Here is a 14,306-nt window from a genome sequence, read left to right on the forward strand (position 1 = left end):
ATTTGCATTTTAATGAGTGACGCGGGCGACCGTAAATTTGAAAGTTTATGCGTTTCGGACCCACGAGCAGGTATTTGACAGTTTATTGAAAGCCAACAGCAACCGCAACGAGGCGAGCTCAGTGGCAGCGCATGATATGCTTTGGCTGAAATATAAATTCAGCTAAAAATCACATATCTTCTAAAGTTATTGCCCCTATATAGCGTCTGGTTAAAGCACTTGTCCTCGTTGCCATAAACAATTGAAGCAGAGCCGAGACTCTGGCTTAAATTTGAACTTTGCTGTGGTTTCTCGTTGCCCTTTTAATCTTCTAACCACAGACTGGAATTGAAGTATGGCCGGCCGTTGTTTTTATTGCTGTTCGCTGTTGTTGTAACTGGCAGTTGGTTGCTTTTGTTGTTAATTGCTTTCAGTTTCGTTGACGTGTTTTATTTATCGCCCTACCCCATGTTAAGCATTTGTATTCGGTCAAATAAATTCCCAGTTGACGTATATAAATGAAACACAACTAGCAGTTTTGCCTCCCATACAAAATATGCCAACAATCGAATCGACTAACAGCAAAAAAGAAACTAAAAGTAAAGAGTAAAATAGAACAAATAGAAAACTCACAGTTCCTTTATAAAGTTCAGCGACAGAAAAGTGCAGAAATTGAATATGCAGCTATCACTGCTCGTAAAATTGGAAGCTGAGTGCGAAACTCTCTTGGCAGCGAGCGAGATATGAGAAACGAGAAACGTGTGCAAAAGGAAACTCAGAGAAATGAAGAGTTTGAAACATTCAGCTCTTAAAACTGGCACATATGCCAGACTCTGCTTTCAGTCTGAGTGCGCTAACTCTGACTTATTGCATATGAGTTTCTTCCTTCGCTTCGACTTAATAATTAAATAGCTCATTTGCAGTTGTCTTGCGCTGCTGGCTGAATATGTCAGGTCCAATCGAAATTGGTCTTTGGCTGCTTTGTGATGCACTGAGCTGTTAACGCATTCACTTGTGGCTTTGCTGCTCCATTCACATATTCAAACACGTGACTCCTGCGTTGCTCTCATTGTGCATTCATGCGTTTCATGACCAACTTTTGGCTTTTGGCCAAAGTCAAGGCAAGATGCTCAACATGACACGCCCCTAAATTGATACGCTTTCACATTGTGCAACCTGTCAACAAGTTGGCTTTGCACATTATCCTGTTGTCTTTCGGTAACTGTATTTATTGGCTGTGGACACAAATAGGTCTGAGTGAAGCATGCTGATTATAACTGTTCCTGTTTATAACTTAACATGGTGTCTTATAAAGCCAATCAATGATTTCTACTATTCTAAGACACTAAAATACTATCAAACTATTATACTATTATACTATTATACTGTTATACTATTATACTATTATACTATTATACTATTATACTATTATACTATTATACTATTATACTATTATACTATTATACTATTATACTATTATACTATTATACTATTATACTATTATACTATTATACTATTATACTATTATACTATTATACTATTATACTATTATACTATTATACTATTATACTATTGTACTATTATACTATCATACTATTATTCTATTATAACACACTATCTAAACTGAATCATAAATAAAATATTCCAAATCAAATTTAAGTCTCAAGTGTCGCATTGATAGAGCGTTTGTCCAATGTCATGTAGATTAAAAGAATTCTAAAGAAAGTGAAAATATTGATGTAAATGCATATGAGTGCATGCTCACATACATGCATACACACATATTATATACATAGATTAGTTCTCCTCTGAGTGTGGCACATAACGATTTTCTTAGCTCGCTTTGATTGCTTTTGAATTGCTTTGAATGACCAAGTTTTTCATGCTGCATATGGCATGACGTCGCACTGCAATTATCCAGATGACTTGGCCAAAGAGAGAGAGATATAGAGCGAGATAGAGATAGAGAGAGAGAGAGAGATAGAGAGGCTGCAGACAAAAGCCGTACCATGAATATGTCTGTTTTTTTCTTTTGTTTTTCCTTTAGTTTTTGAGATGCCACCAAAATGTATGTATGTGCCACACATGCAAATGCCCGTCTCGCTGTTGCGAGCGCCTTTGGAATAGCAAATATGTGAATGAAGACATCAGAAATATGGCCACGGCTTTGCTGAGGTTGTGGCAACAGTTTTGCTCGCTAGCTCGCCCTATTCATGTCACGTTGCGGCTGGCTACGGCGTATGTGGCGCGATGTGGCAGCAGCATTTCAGAGCTCAAAATGAATTCAGTTGCACTTACTTAAAGTGCAACAACTGCAACATACACTGACAAAGTAAATAACTGTTTTAGAAGGCGTATAAGTATGTATCCAGCTGTGTAAGTGTGTGTGTGTGTATGTGTGTATGCATAAGTTATTTGATAACACTTTAAAATTTCATTACATTTTAAAATGTTCATGAACAGCCGAGCTGAAATACGAATGAATAATATAGACGAATGAATACTCTGACTGATTAGAGCGTAAGTGAGATATTTAATCTGAATACAAGTTGTTATATAATATCAAATTTAACTTGCATCTCCTATAGATCATATGCTTGTAACTCAAATAAAAACTCACTATTCATTCGATTAGTAAACCTCACTTCTATCATACATACTAAAGCAGCTTTTGCAGCTTTCAGCTCTCAGCTCTCAATTTTCATTTTCAATTCAATTTACTTCGGCTCACATTCTATGACATATTTAGTTGGAAAACTGTGTTACCTGCAGCAGTGCTGGTGCTGTCAACAAATACTCAAGGGTCGGGTCGAGTCGGGGCTTTATGCAACAGCAATGTCCACAAATTTTACAAAATTATCTCGTGCTCGGCGAGCTGGCCCTAGCTGACCCAATTCGCATTTTGGCCAGCATTGTTAATTAATTGTTGTCTCTCTCTTTTTCTACCGTTCACTCGCTCTCTTTCGCTGTCTCTCCCATTCGTTCTATTGCTAGTTTTGTTGTGGTGCATTGTGGTTTCATTAGTGGTTAGTTAGTTGACTACCAGCTGCTCATTTTACGTTGCAACATTGTCGATTTCCATGGCATTTACTACTTTGGTTTTGTTGCTAGCAATTTTATCTGTTGCAGCTTTCCTTTCACATTTACCTTGCCCTTTCAATCAGTTAAATATTTAGAACACTTTTATTGGATTTTTCTTTTCTCTCGCTTGCAAACAATTATCAAGCAGTCTAAGTTTTAAGACCTCTTGCAGTTCGATTCAATGCTGCATTCTTAAAGTTAAATTAAGCTTATATTTTTTACGCAGTCTTATGCAATATATATGCCGCTCGCAGCCATGCAGAAGTTATTCAAACAAACAAAGACGAAAAATGATTTTTTTTTTTTTTTTTAGATTTGTTTTGCAAAATGTGATATTGGTTTTTGGCGCGGTCAGCAAAAATCTTTGCCAAGCTGTGTGCGGGTGTGTCTATGTGTGTGTGCTGTATCCATTTGATTTGGCTGCCTTTCGGCGAGTTTGCATATTTGCATATCCAGCAAAAATGTGCATCTATCCAGGCATCCATTTGACGCACTTTGCCGCTCCATGACGCACGCCGAGCGAACCCGACACAAGGCCATTGCGGATTTGCATGCATTCGTTCAATGCATTGAGTGCCACTTGTAGTCCCACTTTGAGGTGTGTGTATAACACCAATTTGTTGGATAAATCCACTAACGTGGCTATTGGCAACAACTGGGCGCTGCTTTGGCCACCCTATACAGATGTTTTCCTTGTCCGTGGACATCAAACTGCTTGTTGAAAGGTTTGCCTCAATTAACACTGGAAAGTTTAGCTGCACCCATAGCTTCTCGCTGAAATGAATAGAAATTTAATATTTTTAGAGCAAGTGCACGAAAACCAAAGACAAATATGTTCTCAAATATTCTATTCTTTCTTTTTGGGCACAAAGAAAAAGTTTTCGTAGAATTTCTTTCACTTTCTTTGATGCAGCCATTAAATTCTTTAGGCTCTGGCTCGTCTCAATTTCAGCAATCCCAGCAAATTGTTGGTCATTGTAATTAATATTGTGGTCATCATTATACGAACCTTCGCAATCTCAACTTATGTATAATAAATTGCGAAATATGCTTGCATTCTCTCTACTTGACACTTTCGTCTATTATTTATGTATGAATTAACTCAAACAACTTTTGAACTAATGCATATTCAAAGCAAATTACAAACAACTATTTGGGACTATGTCAACTTTTATGCATGCATGAGCCTTTATAGGAGAGGAAGCAGAAACTATTATTATTTTTGGGTCACTCCATTTATCATCACATTATGTCAAACTGTATCATGGAGAAAGTTTTACAGCTTGCAGCTGGGCGAAGTGTTAGCCAAATATGGCACACATGACAAATTTGAGTGAAAGCAAAAGTTTTCAATGTAATAATGTCGAAATATATCAAATTAATAATTTGAAAAATTAAATATTTAGCACAAAATTTAAAGTAGGCAAGACTCTAGCTAGCAGTAAAATAAATAAAAGGAGAGTTGGGCCAATATATTTATGTATTATATAATATAGCTTGGCAAACAGCAGAGGCCCTTGAAATGAGCCAAAGTATACAAAACATTTTGTAAGAGGCACCTGATTAAAGGCCAACAGCCACACGGCCGAGTCTTGCTTTGGGCTGTGCTTGGTCGTTGATGATAGCTGTGCAAACAGGCCTATCAGTTACGGGCATTTATATATTCGGTACATTCATTAGAGCAAGATGCTGTTCCTCTTTAAACAAAGGCTACCAAATGTAGCCCTGGGGGCAGCAGCTACGAAAGGCTGCGCTGCCGGCAGACTCCTTTCATTAGGCAAATCTGAGCAGCTCGACAAAGAGCTAATGCGGCCGCCCATTAAGTGGGAGTAACACGTGCAGACCCAAAAAGGGCTAACCGCAAAATTACAACACTGCCAAGCACAATTAATGTCAAGTCTCTCACAATGTCAGGTGGAGATGTTTCATGCCTGAACTCAAAACTTTCCTCGAAGAGCTGTGGACAATAATTGTGGCTAATATACATATATTTGATAGAAAAAGGTGATAATGGTAATTTTATGTTTTGCATAATTTCGATGTTTTTAATCAACTTTGAATTCATACTTTTATTATAAATAAATCAAATTTAATTTTTAGGCTTGCCTCATTTTGTTGCACTGACTTCTGGTTATGCGGAAAGTTAAATTTTCCGCACATAATCAATCAAATTTTTTATAACTTTTCACTTTTGATTAATAGCTGTTAAAAAAAAAAAATCGTTGGCACTTCGGAACCTTTAAAATGATGATGTCATGAGTATTTTGTTTTTCACATTCTTCAAGTCAAGGTCAAATGCTCAAAGTTTGGCAGAAAATAAATTAAACCAATAGATACACAAATTTCGGGAAAATACATATTTTTTATTGTTCAAGTAAATCCCTAAAAGGAGATGATTTTAAATTGTTTCCGGCCTAGACGACTTGAATTGAGCTCAAATGCCAATTTTGATTTTCAAAATTTTCTATTTTTATAGCCCATTAAAAACAGTAAAAGTTTGAAACGCGCCATAAATATAAAAATAATGATATGCCTACCTCAAGCAAATCATAAAAATTGCAATAATTTGAAAAATATAAAGTTATGAAACATACATCAAATGGCTGTAACCTGGCCTAAGCCAAATACAAATAAAAATGTAAATTCTTCTTTTTATTGAGCTCATTGCGAGATTCACATAAAATTGAGTTGAGCATTTGAATTGGAATGGCAAATCTTCACCCTTAAGTCATCTTGATAATTGAAATTAAATTGAATTGAATTGAGTTCATAGAAAAAAATAAAAATTTACAGCATATTTCAAGTATTTTTTATTTTTATTGGCATTGCATGAAAGGGGAAAGTGAAACATTTGTCAGCTCCTAAATGGAGTAAAGACATCCTCAGGACATTCGAAGTCGGGTCGCTATAATTCATTTTTCCTCGACAGCCATCGTCAAATATTTTAGCTTTTTTCGAATACATTAAATGGATTTCAGTTGAACGCACTCACACTCACACACACACACACATTCACATTTGCAAATTTATGTAAATCATTTGGTGAACCTGCCGGTCAATTTGCGCAAATCAAATTGAATTTTTATGTATTTGGGTTCCATCTCAGGTAACACGAAAAGCGAGCTGAAAACCTCTTAAAGATATAGTAAGCAGCCGGGCAACAACAATCAGCGTGTCAACACAATCGGCATAATAACTGAAGGCCGCCAAGTCCCAAAGCCGCAATGAAATTGGATTACACTCAAATATGTGAGGGGCTTATAGGGAATATTTCGGCTCTCAGGCGAGCAAGCCAAGGACAATGCTCAAAATCAAAGCCTAATGATGCCACTAAACTTAATTGAAGATTGACTAGAAATGAAACATGAAAGTAGGATGAGAGAAACATTAGAATACATATTATAAGTTTGCTATAATCAAATGCCTAAAAGCTTTTTTACAAATAATCTGATACAATAGTAACAAAATATAGAAATTTTTTTTTAAATCTGAGTAAAACACATTTACTCAAACGTTCCATGAATATGCAATCCACTGACGCAGCATCCTCTAGTCGTAGTCTCTCTGCTACTCTAGGAGGAGTATATGCATTGGGAGCTGTCATTGGTGCTTATCGATTCGCTGCTGCTCAAGGGCATCGGCTGGGCCTCGGGTCTGCGCCTGGCTCGAGTTTTTATGCGCTTCCAAATCGGATGAAAAATGCCGCTCCTGTTCGTCCCTCTGTCGGCGCTCTTTGTGCTCGAATTTATTTCAGCGTCGTGCGCTGGATTGAGTTTTCGCACAAAAACCTTGCTCAAACGCTTGAACAGCGTACCAAATAATTTTCGTGACTTTGTTTTCTTTTTGGGCGCTTCGAGACTTAGACCAGTCGATGAGGATTGGGTAGAGTCTTCTTTGGTCAGGCACAATGGCAATGGCAAGGATGGAGCTGTGGATGTGGCAGTGTACACTGGCTGCTGCAGTCCTTCCAGCACGCGCTTTAGATTCCGGCGCAGGATTTTGTATTGATCCGGATTGCAAGAGCCTTGCGCTGCTGCAAAGGGATCCCTTTGACTGGGATAGCCGCTGGCAAAGCTCTGCTGGTGTCGCAGAGTACGCGCCGGCGGCTTAGGCGCTTGCCGTCGCCTGCAGCGAGGCGGTGGTAAAGGGGGTGAAGAGGGCACAGAGGACACAAGTGGGGTTAGCACGACGGGTGGATCGAGCCGACTACTGGGAACGATGGGCTGCAGCACCACGACAATGCGCTCAGCGCTATGGGATGCACTTCGGTTCAGCTGCCAGCTATGGCAACTAATTGAGATGAAGTGATTTAAATCGTAAGGCCAAAACTTACCAAATCACAATCAACATCAAGTTGTAGATCGGCAGTGCTATAAGGATGTGAAAGATCAGTCTCATGAAAGGACATTCGGAGTCCTGCAGCTTGAACAGCAGGAGTCGGCAATACGATTCCGATAACATTGACTCAGCCGGCCGCAAGTACATGTCCATGACCATGTCGGTGTTGTTGTGAAAGTCCAGCTCGATCAGTCCATGCCTGACACTCCCGGTGCGGACGTGGACCAGCAGGATCATCAAGATGAAGGTTGACGATATCCAGGTTTCCATTCTGTATAAAAAAGACTTAAAAAAAAATTTTTTTTTTTTTTAGTTGTGTCTTTTTAATACAAAAATATAAAAATGGAAAGCGGAATTCGAACATTTTAGGAGGCAGAGCCTACTAATCAATACATCTACACGCTCTCAGGTATCTGTGAATGTGTTTGTCGGCAATTAAAAGCTCTACTTTATGCTTTGTAATTACTGTAAATTGTATCTTTCAATTAGAGAATGTAATTAAACAGTCACACTTTACATTGATTTACCTATATGGGCGCATGGGCAACATCATTTTATAGTTTTATAGTTCGCCGAATTTGTGACTTTGAAATGAGCGCAAGGGCGTAATAAAGAGGGTTGCTTTAACAGGTGGTGGAGGCCCTCACCACGTCCGGGCAATAATTCCACATGATTTTAATTAAAAGCGAGCAGCAGAAGCTTTCAATTTGGTTACCCCAGAGATACATATACATATGTATGTATGTACATACGAGTGTATGCCTGTCAACCATTTCAGCTAACATTTACAGCTAGAAGCGCTGTTTCTATTTGGAAAAGAGAGAAAATTCTCCACATTTTATTTGTGGCCTGGCCAACACGAGGCGCCAGCCTAATGCGATTTACACTGAATGCAATAAAAGACACTGAGTGAAAACGGAATTCAATTCCATGCAACGAGCTTGTGGAGAAAGTACACATATTTTGTGCAAGGCAATCATATTATAATTATTATAAATACGAGTTGTATAGAGAGTATATTATGTGTATGGTAATCATATTATCATTTCATCTATTATATATGTATAATATTATAAACAAATAATACAGGTCTTGTTGAGAATGCCCGACTACGAGCTCCGAAGAATCCGTCATCATATAAATATGAATGTATATAAGCCTTTTAGCATATATGTATATTGTTGAGCAGCGTAACAAGACAATGTTCGCTTGCCTATATATGTATATCTGTTTGTATGTATGTCTCTCTGTCTGTCTCTTACTCTCTGTCTATCTCCCTGAGAAAAGCAAGGGATGAAGAAGAACTTCAGAAGATTATTGAAATTGTCTATATGTATGCATCAGTATTAATTTGGTACACATGGTTGAGTGAAACGAAACCAGAATGCCTGCAGCAGCAGAGAGTGTTCTCATTGCTCACTTACAACTCGACTTCAACGATCTCTACCTGTTATAACATTTGAGCGCGCCTTAGGCTTTGAGAGAAAGTCGCCCTATATAAAGGGCAGCCTCAGCAGCATTTCTTCAGTCGTACAGCATTTGGTCAGTCGTACAGTAAAGTAAAGTGAAGTGTGTGGTCAGTTGAGTATCAAAGAATACTGAAAGAATATACTTAGAGGAAATACTTAGCGGCAATACTTAAAAGAAATACTTTGAGGAAATACTGAGAGGAATAAATTGGAAAAAAAAATACTTAGAGGAACTACTTGGAGGCAATACAGGAAATACTTAAGAGAAATGCATCGGGGAAATAATTGAAGCAAATATTTAGTGGAAATACTTAGCGAAAAAAGTTAGAGGAAATATTTATATGAAATGGCAATAGTCATCTATTATTTGACACTTGATCAGCGTGTACGATAGGCAGGTCTATAATAAATTTATCTACTCTCTAGTTGAAGTAGGCTCGTAACAGGGCCTGTCATGCCTCCTGCTGCACGTTACATACATTGTCACATAGCCATTACGTCTAAAGTTTCTATAGCCATGGTTCAGCCTATGATAAAGTAGCTGCTAGACAGATATGTATATAATAAAAGTTAAATAAATCAACTCTGGGCTGCTTGACCTCATTTCTTTGTCTACAATTAAAGTCATAACCTTCGATGAAATATATAACATCAAATCTGGGTTGAGCAGGAGCAGGAGCAGGAGCAGGAGCAGGAGCAGCCGCAGCAGACAGAGTCGCACACACAGCTAATGATTGTTAACTCAAACACACGACACGCAATGATGTGCCCGGTTAATGTGTTTGCCGAAGGGCCCTAATGTATATCCATCTTTATGATTGATGTGCGCCCGCATGAAATTTATATCATGTGGTTCAGCTGTGTGAATGGAAAATTATCTTCGCTTCAGTGGCTGACCTTTCTGGCTAACCTTCGGCGCGGATTTTGCCAACAGTCGCCACGTTATTTATTGACATAATGGCTTGTGATTAATTCTGATAATTGACTTTCTCCATTGAATTTACTTCCAATTGATGGCCGACTCTAGCAGCATCATTTACATTGATATCGGCAAATGCAATTAACTGAATATGATTCATGGACTGATGCTTGCCAAAAATCAAAATTATCTAACAATGACGCCAAATATTTTACCATGCGAGAGATTTTCGAATATTAAATTGCATTTCATGCCTGCTGGGTCGAATTAATTTGAGAATTTGCATTTTAAGCGGTGAGATTGCAATTGTCATCAAATCTCATTAAAATAAAAAAAATATTAAATATAGTTGCAGCATATATATATTTATTTAAGTTAGCCCTTCATTTAACTGGCCTCGTTAGTTGAATTTTCTCAAGTAATTAACGCCGATTGCAATTTAAAAAGCGAAGTTTTTATTACAACTCGTGCAGAAAAAACCAATAAATTTACATACAAGAGAATGAGGGGAAAAAAAAAAATCATTTTAACATTTAATTAATTCAATTGCAGCGCGTCGATGCGAAGTGCAACGCCAATCCTTGCCAGAAGCCTGCGCATAATTTGCTCTCCTTTGAATTGGATTTCTTCGGCAATTTATCAGAGCTTCTTCTGTGCTGCTCGGAGGTTGACTTCGCATTCAATTAAGTTAAAAGGTGTGAAACATTTAAATTCATTTATTTATAAGACGCAAGAGCATAGCCTCAATTCGTCTTTTAAATATAATTCAAAAAGAAATGTATTTTTTAGTAACAAATTTAAAAAGTAAAATTATAAGTCTTGAACATCTAGAATTTTTTGAATGCAACCTTTGTTACATATTTTATTGTTTCATATTTGTATTATATTTCCTTAGCTTCAAAGGTTGCGCGATTAAATTGGCTTGATTATATTTATATGTCGCACATGTATGCGTCTTAGATGTGGACAAAGGCAGTTCCGGGCACAGGAAGTTTGCCTGCCAGCCTAACACGGCTTCCATTTAATTCAGAACACAAATATGTTAATGGTAACTTATAATAGTTCTAGGCGGAAATGGAATGTTTTGCTTAGCATTGCTAATTTTAACCAAGAGATCGACTAGCGAAACCATGTATAGTACACATATCTACGTATAAGTATTTTCCAACAGAGCATTGCAAAGGATTCTCCACGAGCGCGCGTACAAATATTATATTTATTTTGTAAACTTATTTATTTTATTTTTTATTTAATGTATATTTATTTTATTTATTGTATATTTTTAACAATTTTAAAATTTTGTTTACATTTTCAACCGTTATCCCTCAGTTACATATATCTTAAAAGAAACTTTCTTTTGAGCTAGTTATATAAGCAATACTTCGACTTGTTATCAAAATTGTCATTTTCATTGTTACAAACTTCACTAAAATAATTCGAAGCATGCAAAGCGCTTACACCTTACGCTATGTCTAGAAACCTTCTCAACCCTAGCAGCCTTTTCAATGGCAACTCGAAAGAACATTAAGGGATGCAACACAAGGGCTGAGGCTGAGCATGTCTTTGAGAAGATACAAAACTTTAGAGCCACAGCTGTTGACATTTGTTTGATAGTTGTTTGATGACAAATTTTCAGGGCAGTTGTAAAATTATGCAAATGCCAACAGGAGATGGCATTAACAGCAGGCGACTTGAATTACAAACGACTTAATAAAATGAAGAATATGACAACAAGATGCAATTGTTAATACTCTAAGTTGGACGACTGAAAATTGCAAGCGGAAATACCTCAATGAAGTTTACTATCTAAAAGAGCTCGCTCTCGAAGCTGGGCTCTCTTGGCATCAGTTTTCCACTCCTCTAAAGTGAAATTTCTAGACTTGAATTTCGCATATCATTATACCTTTTAGACGAATAGTCCAATTAATTAGCCCTGTCATCGTCTATATACATTTATACCTACAAGAAATCATTATGTTATGTTTGTGACAATGGCTTCTACACAAAATACGGCAGTTGGTGCGGGGGCCAAATTATCAGACCATTTGTCAGTCGGTCGCAAGAGGTGGGAAATAAATTACGCGACACTTTAGTCAAGCTATGCGAGCCGGCACTTCTGTGCTGAAGTTTGTGCTGCAAGCAGGCGACATTATTCATACAGGCTGTCAGGGCAGGAATTGCCTGCTTTCACACAATGTCACGCACCCGAAGTAAGATGTCTGTCCGGGCACGTGATGTTTGTTGTTTCTCTATTTGTTTGTTTGTTCGCTGGTTTCGTTGATGCCCGTAATTTGTCAGCTCATTATTAGCTGCGGTTGGGGCTTGACTGATGACATTTGCGGTGCTAATTGAAAATGCGTTTTAAATACCGAATATGGGTAAATTCTATGAATTACAGTAAATTACTGCCAAATTGTGCCACGTTAGTTGCCTGAGTGAAATTTAAACTAATGTCAACTTTAAGTACAAGAACGCACTCCACTGGGTCTTGCAAAAAAGACTTTATGTTCCTGCGCACATATGGCGTATGCGTTATGTCGAGCAAACAGTGTTTCTCTTACCACTTTTGTCTAGTTTCGGGCCAAGTTGTAAAAGGGCCAGTTGCAAAGTTTCGCCTGGAATTTAAAACAATTTGTTGTCACAAAGGAATCGCTTAACTTTGCACAAACTTTCAACTGACTTCGGCTCGGTTTCCATGACAAAGTTAGGCTTATCAAACAGACGCTGGGGAGCAACATTAACTTAAGTTCGTATTAAACATAAGTTATGCCAGTGAACGGATGTGCTGTTCATCGATAAGGTATTTACTGTATATAGTGAGTTTGTATCATGAATTATGGAATTCCATTGAATATGAATATTTATATTACAACAAATTCCTAGACAGAAGTCCCTGACTTCCTGACCTTCAATTATTACTCTCTTTTGCTCAACGGTCATTTTTGCTTATCAACAAATTCCCAGACATGAGCCCCTCTATCTACACGCCCATCTCTCTCTGACGTCAGCTATTTTTTCTTTCCTACTACCTAATAGACTCTCTCCTGCTCAACTGCAATTTTTGTATAGCCTGATAGGAATTTAGAAATGGTTAATTGAATACCGATTTATAAAATAAAAATAAAATGTATATCATTTATTCCGCAGCCACAGCGCTTTTTCCAAGTAAATATATAAATATATAATATAGAGTGGAAAACTTTTCTGCCCTTGGCATATAATTGATTGATTTTCATTGTGCTCCTAAGCAGAAAAATGTAGACAACATTGGAGGCGTTGCTAATTCGGCTCGAATAGCATGAAATGTGTCAGCCCTTATGATATTCTTCTTGCTCAGCCAGTCGTGCCAGGGGACGAATTGGTTTCCGCGTTGCCTGGCAACGGCAATGGCAATGGCAATGCCAATATTTCCATTGACGGCCCAAGCAATGCAAATATACTACACTTAATGTATATATTTATGTATATCGAACTGCTCAACATTTTCAGCACATGTCCGGAATTTAAATGTGTCTTGGTCCCAAGCTGGATTTCCTTTCCACTGTGCTAGCCAAAAGGTTCCCAAACGCGCCCTAATGGACCGAGAGGGAAGAAACACAGAAAGTATTTTATTGATATGGAAATGTATAAAGCAAAAATCCATCTAACAAGTGGAGCATATCAAAAAATTTGCTCTTGAGCAGCAGAGCTGAGTTGAGCTGAGAAATTGAGCTAAAGAATTATGCATGAATATTTTGTAATGTATTCCGCGCTTACTATAAGCTAGACTAAGCTATATTAAATAAAATAATTATGCATAAATATTATCTATTGTAATCGGCTCTCAGTCTAAACTAGTCTAAGTATAACTAATATCACATTTGAGTGTGAATGTGTTAGAGCTTCTCATATACATTTTCATGTAAATGATCCAATATGTGTAACATGACTTGGGCTCAGAAATGATTTATGCAGCTCGCTCATAAATTTAGAGGCTGGGAGCATGTAAACTGGTTACTGCTTGATGGAAGGGCTCAGCGACTCAGTAATTCACTCACGCGATATTTCAATTTGCATTTGGTGTGAAGTGGGGCAACGATTTGCGGCTGGTGTGTGCCAATCTGTCGCTTACAATGAATTATAAGGGGATCAAAAGAGCACTGAATAGCCAAATTGAATAAGCACACGCATCGAAGGAGACGCAAGCCAAGTATGATTGATTGATAAGAAAGAACATAAGTTCTTAAGCCTAATTCTATGTGCAAATGAGTTTAACACGAAAGTGTTTATATTACAGTGCCACACGCCTGAGTCTCTCACAAAGAAAAACATAATTTAAAATCAATATTTCAGCTAATTCGTGTCAAGTTGATGGAAAGAAGGCTTTAAAATTTATTTTCAACCGTCAAATCACTTTCAAACTGACAGTAAAAACGTAGTTATATGCAATAAAAATAACTGAATATAATTATACAAATATTATTTGCATTTTCTGCAACAATTTCGTGTACATTTTAATTGGCAAAACAGTGAAAAGCCAC

The 14,306-nt window shown here is 37.5% G+C and overlaps 1 protein-coding gene and 1 long non-coding RNA gene across 3 annotated transcripts; one reads left to right on the forward strand and one right to left on the reverse strand.

Moving 5' to 3' along the window:
- Positions 1-6,453: 6,453 nt before the first annotated feature.
- On the reverse strand, positions 6,454-7,797 carry LOC108609856 (uncharacterized). Of its 2 annotated transcripts, none has more exons than XM_089464279.1 (2): positions 7,394-7,797; positions 6,454-7,350 (listed from the first exon to the last, which is right to left on the reverse strand). In XM_089464279.1, exons 1-2 carry the CDS (start codon positions 7,666-7,668, stop codon positions 6,633-6,635), a joined length of 993 nt encoding a protein of 330 aa, XP_089320405.1. In that variant the 5' UTR covers positions 7,669-7,797; the 3' UTR covers positions 6,454-6,632. The 2 variants fall into 2 exon arrangements, with proteins under 2 accessions (XP_089320405.1, XP_017857120.1); XM_018001631.2 differs by having other exon boundaries at positions 6,454-7,341; positions 7,394-7,793.
- Positions 7,798-8,931: 1,134 nt separating this feature from the next.
- On the forward strand, positions 8,932-13,261 carry LOC149269663 (uncharacterized). The gene is made up of 3 exons (XR_016269309.1): positions 8,932-8,974; positions 10,339-10,481; positions 10,682-13,261. It is a non-coding gene; the product is annotated as an uncharacterized LOC149269663 (long non-coding RNA).
- The last annotated feature ends 1,045 nt before the right edge of the window (positions 13,262-14,306 follow it).

Source organism: Drosophila arizonae, chromosome 3, assembly GCF_054131065.1.
Source record: "Drosophila arizonae isolate 15081-1271.41 chromosome 3, UAZ_ARI_1.0, whole genome shotgun sequence".
NCBI classification, from domain to species: Eukaryota; Metazoa; Arthropoda; class Insecta; order Diptera; family Drosophilidae; genus Drosophila; species Drosophila arizonae.

What these genes read in the sequence shown, in the direction of transcription:
- LOC108609856 (XM_089464279.1), bottom strand. Translation starts at nt 7,668, where the DNA reads ATGGAAACCTGGATATCGTCAACCTTCATCTTGATGATCCTGCTGGTC. An exon ending in TTGATGTTGATTGTGATTTG is followed by an intron (nt 7,351 to 7,393) that starts GTAAGTTTTGGC and finishes CATCTCAATTAG; the next exon opens with TTGCCATAGCTGGCAGCTGA.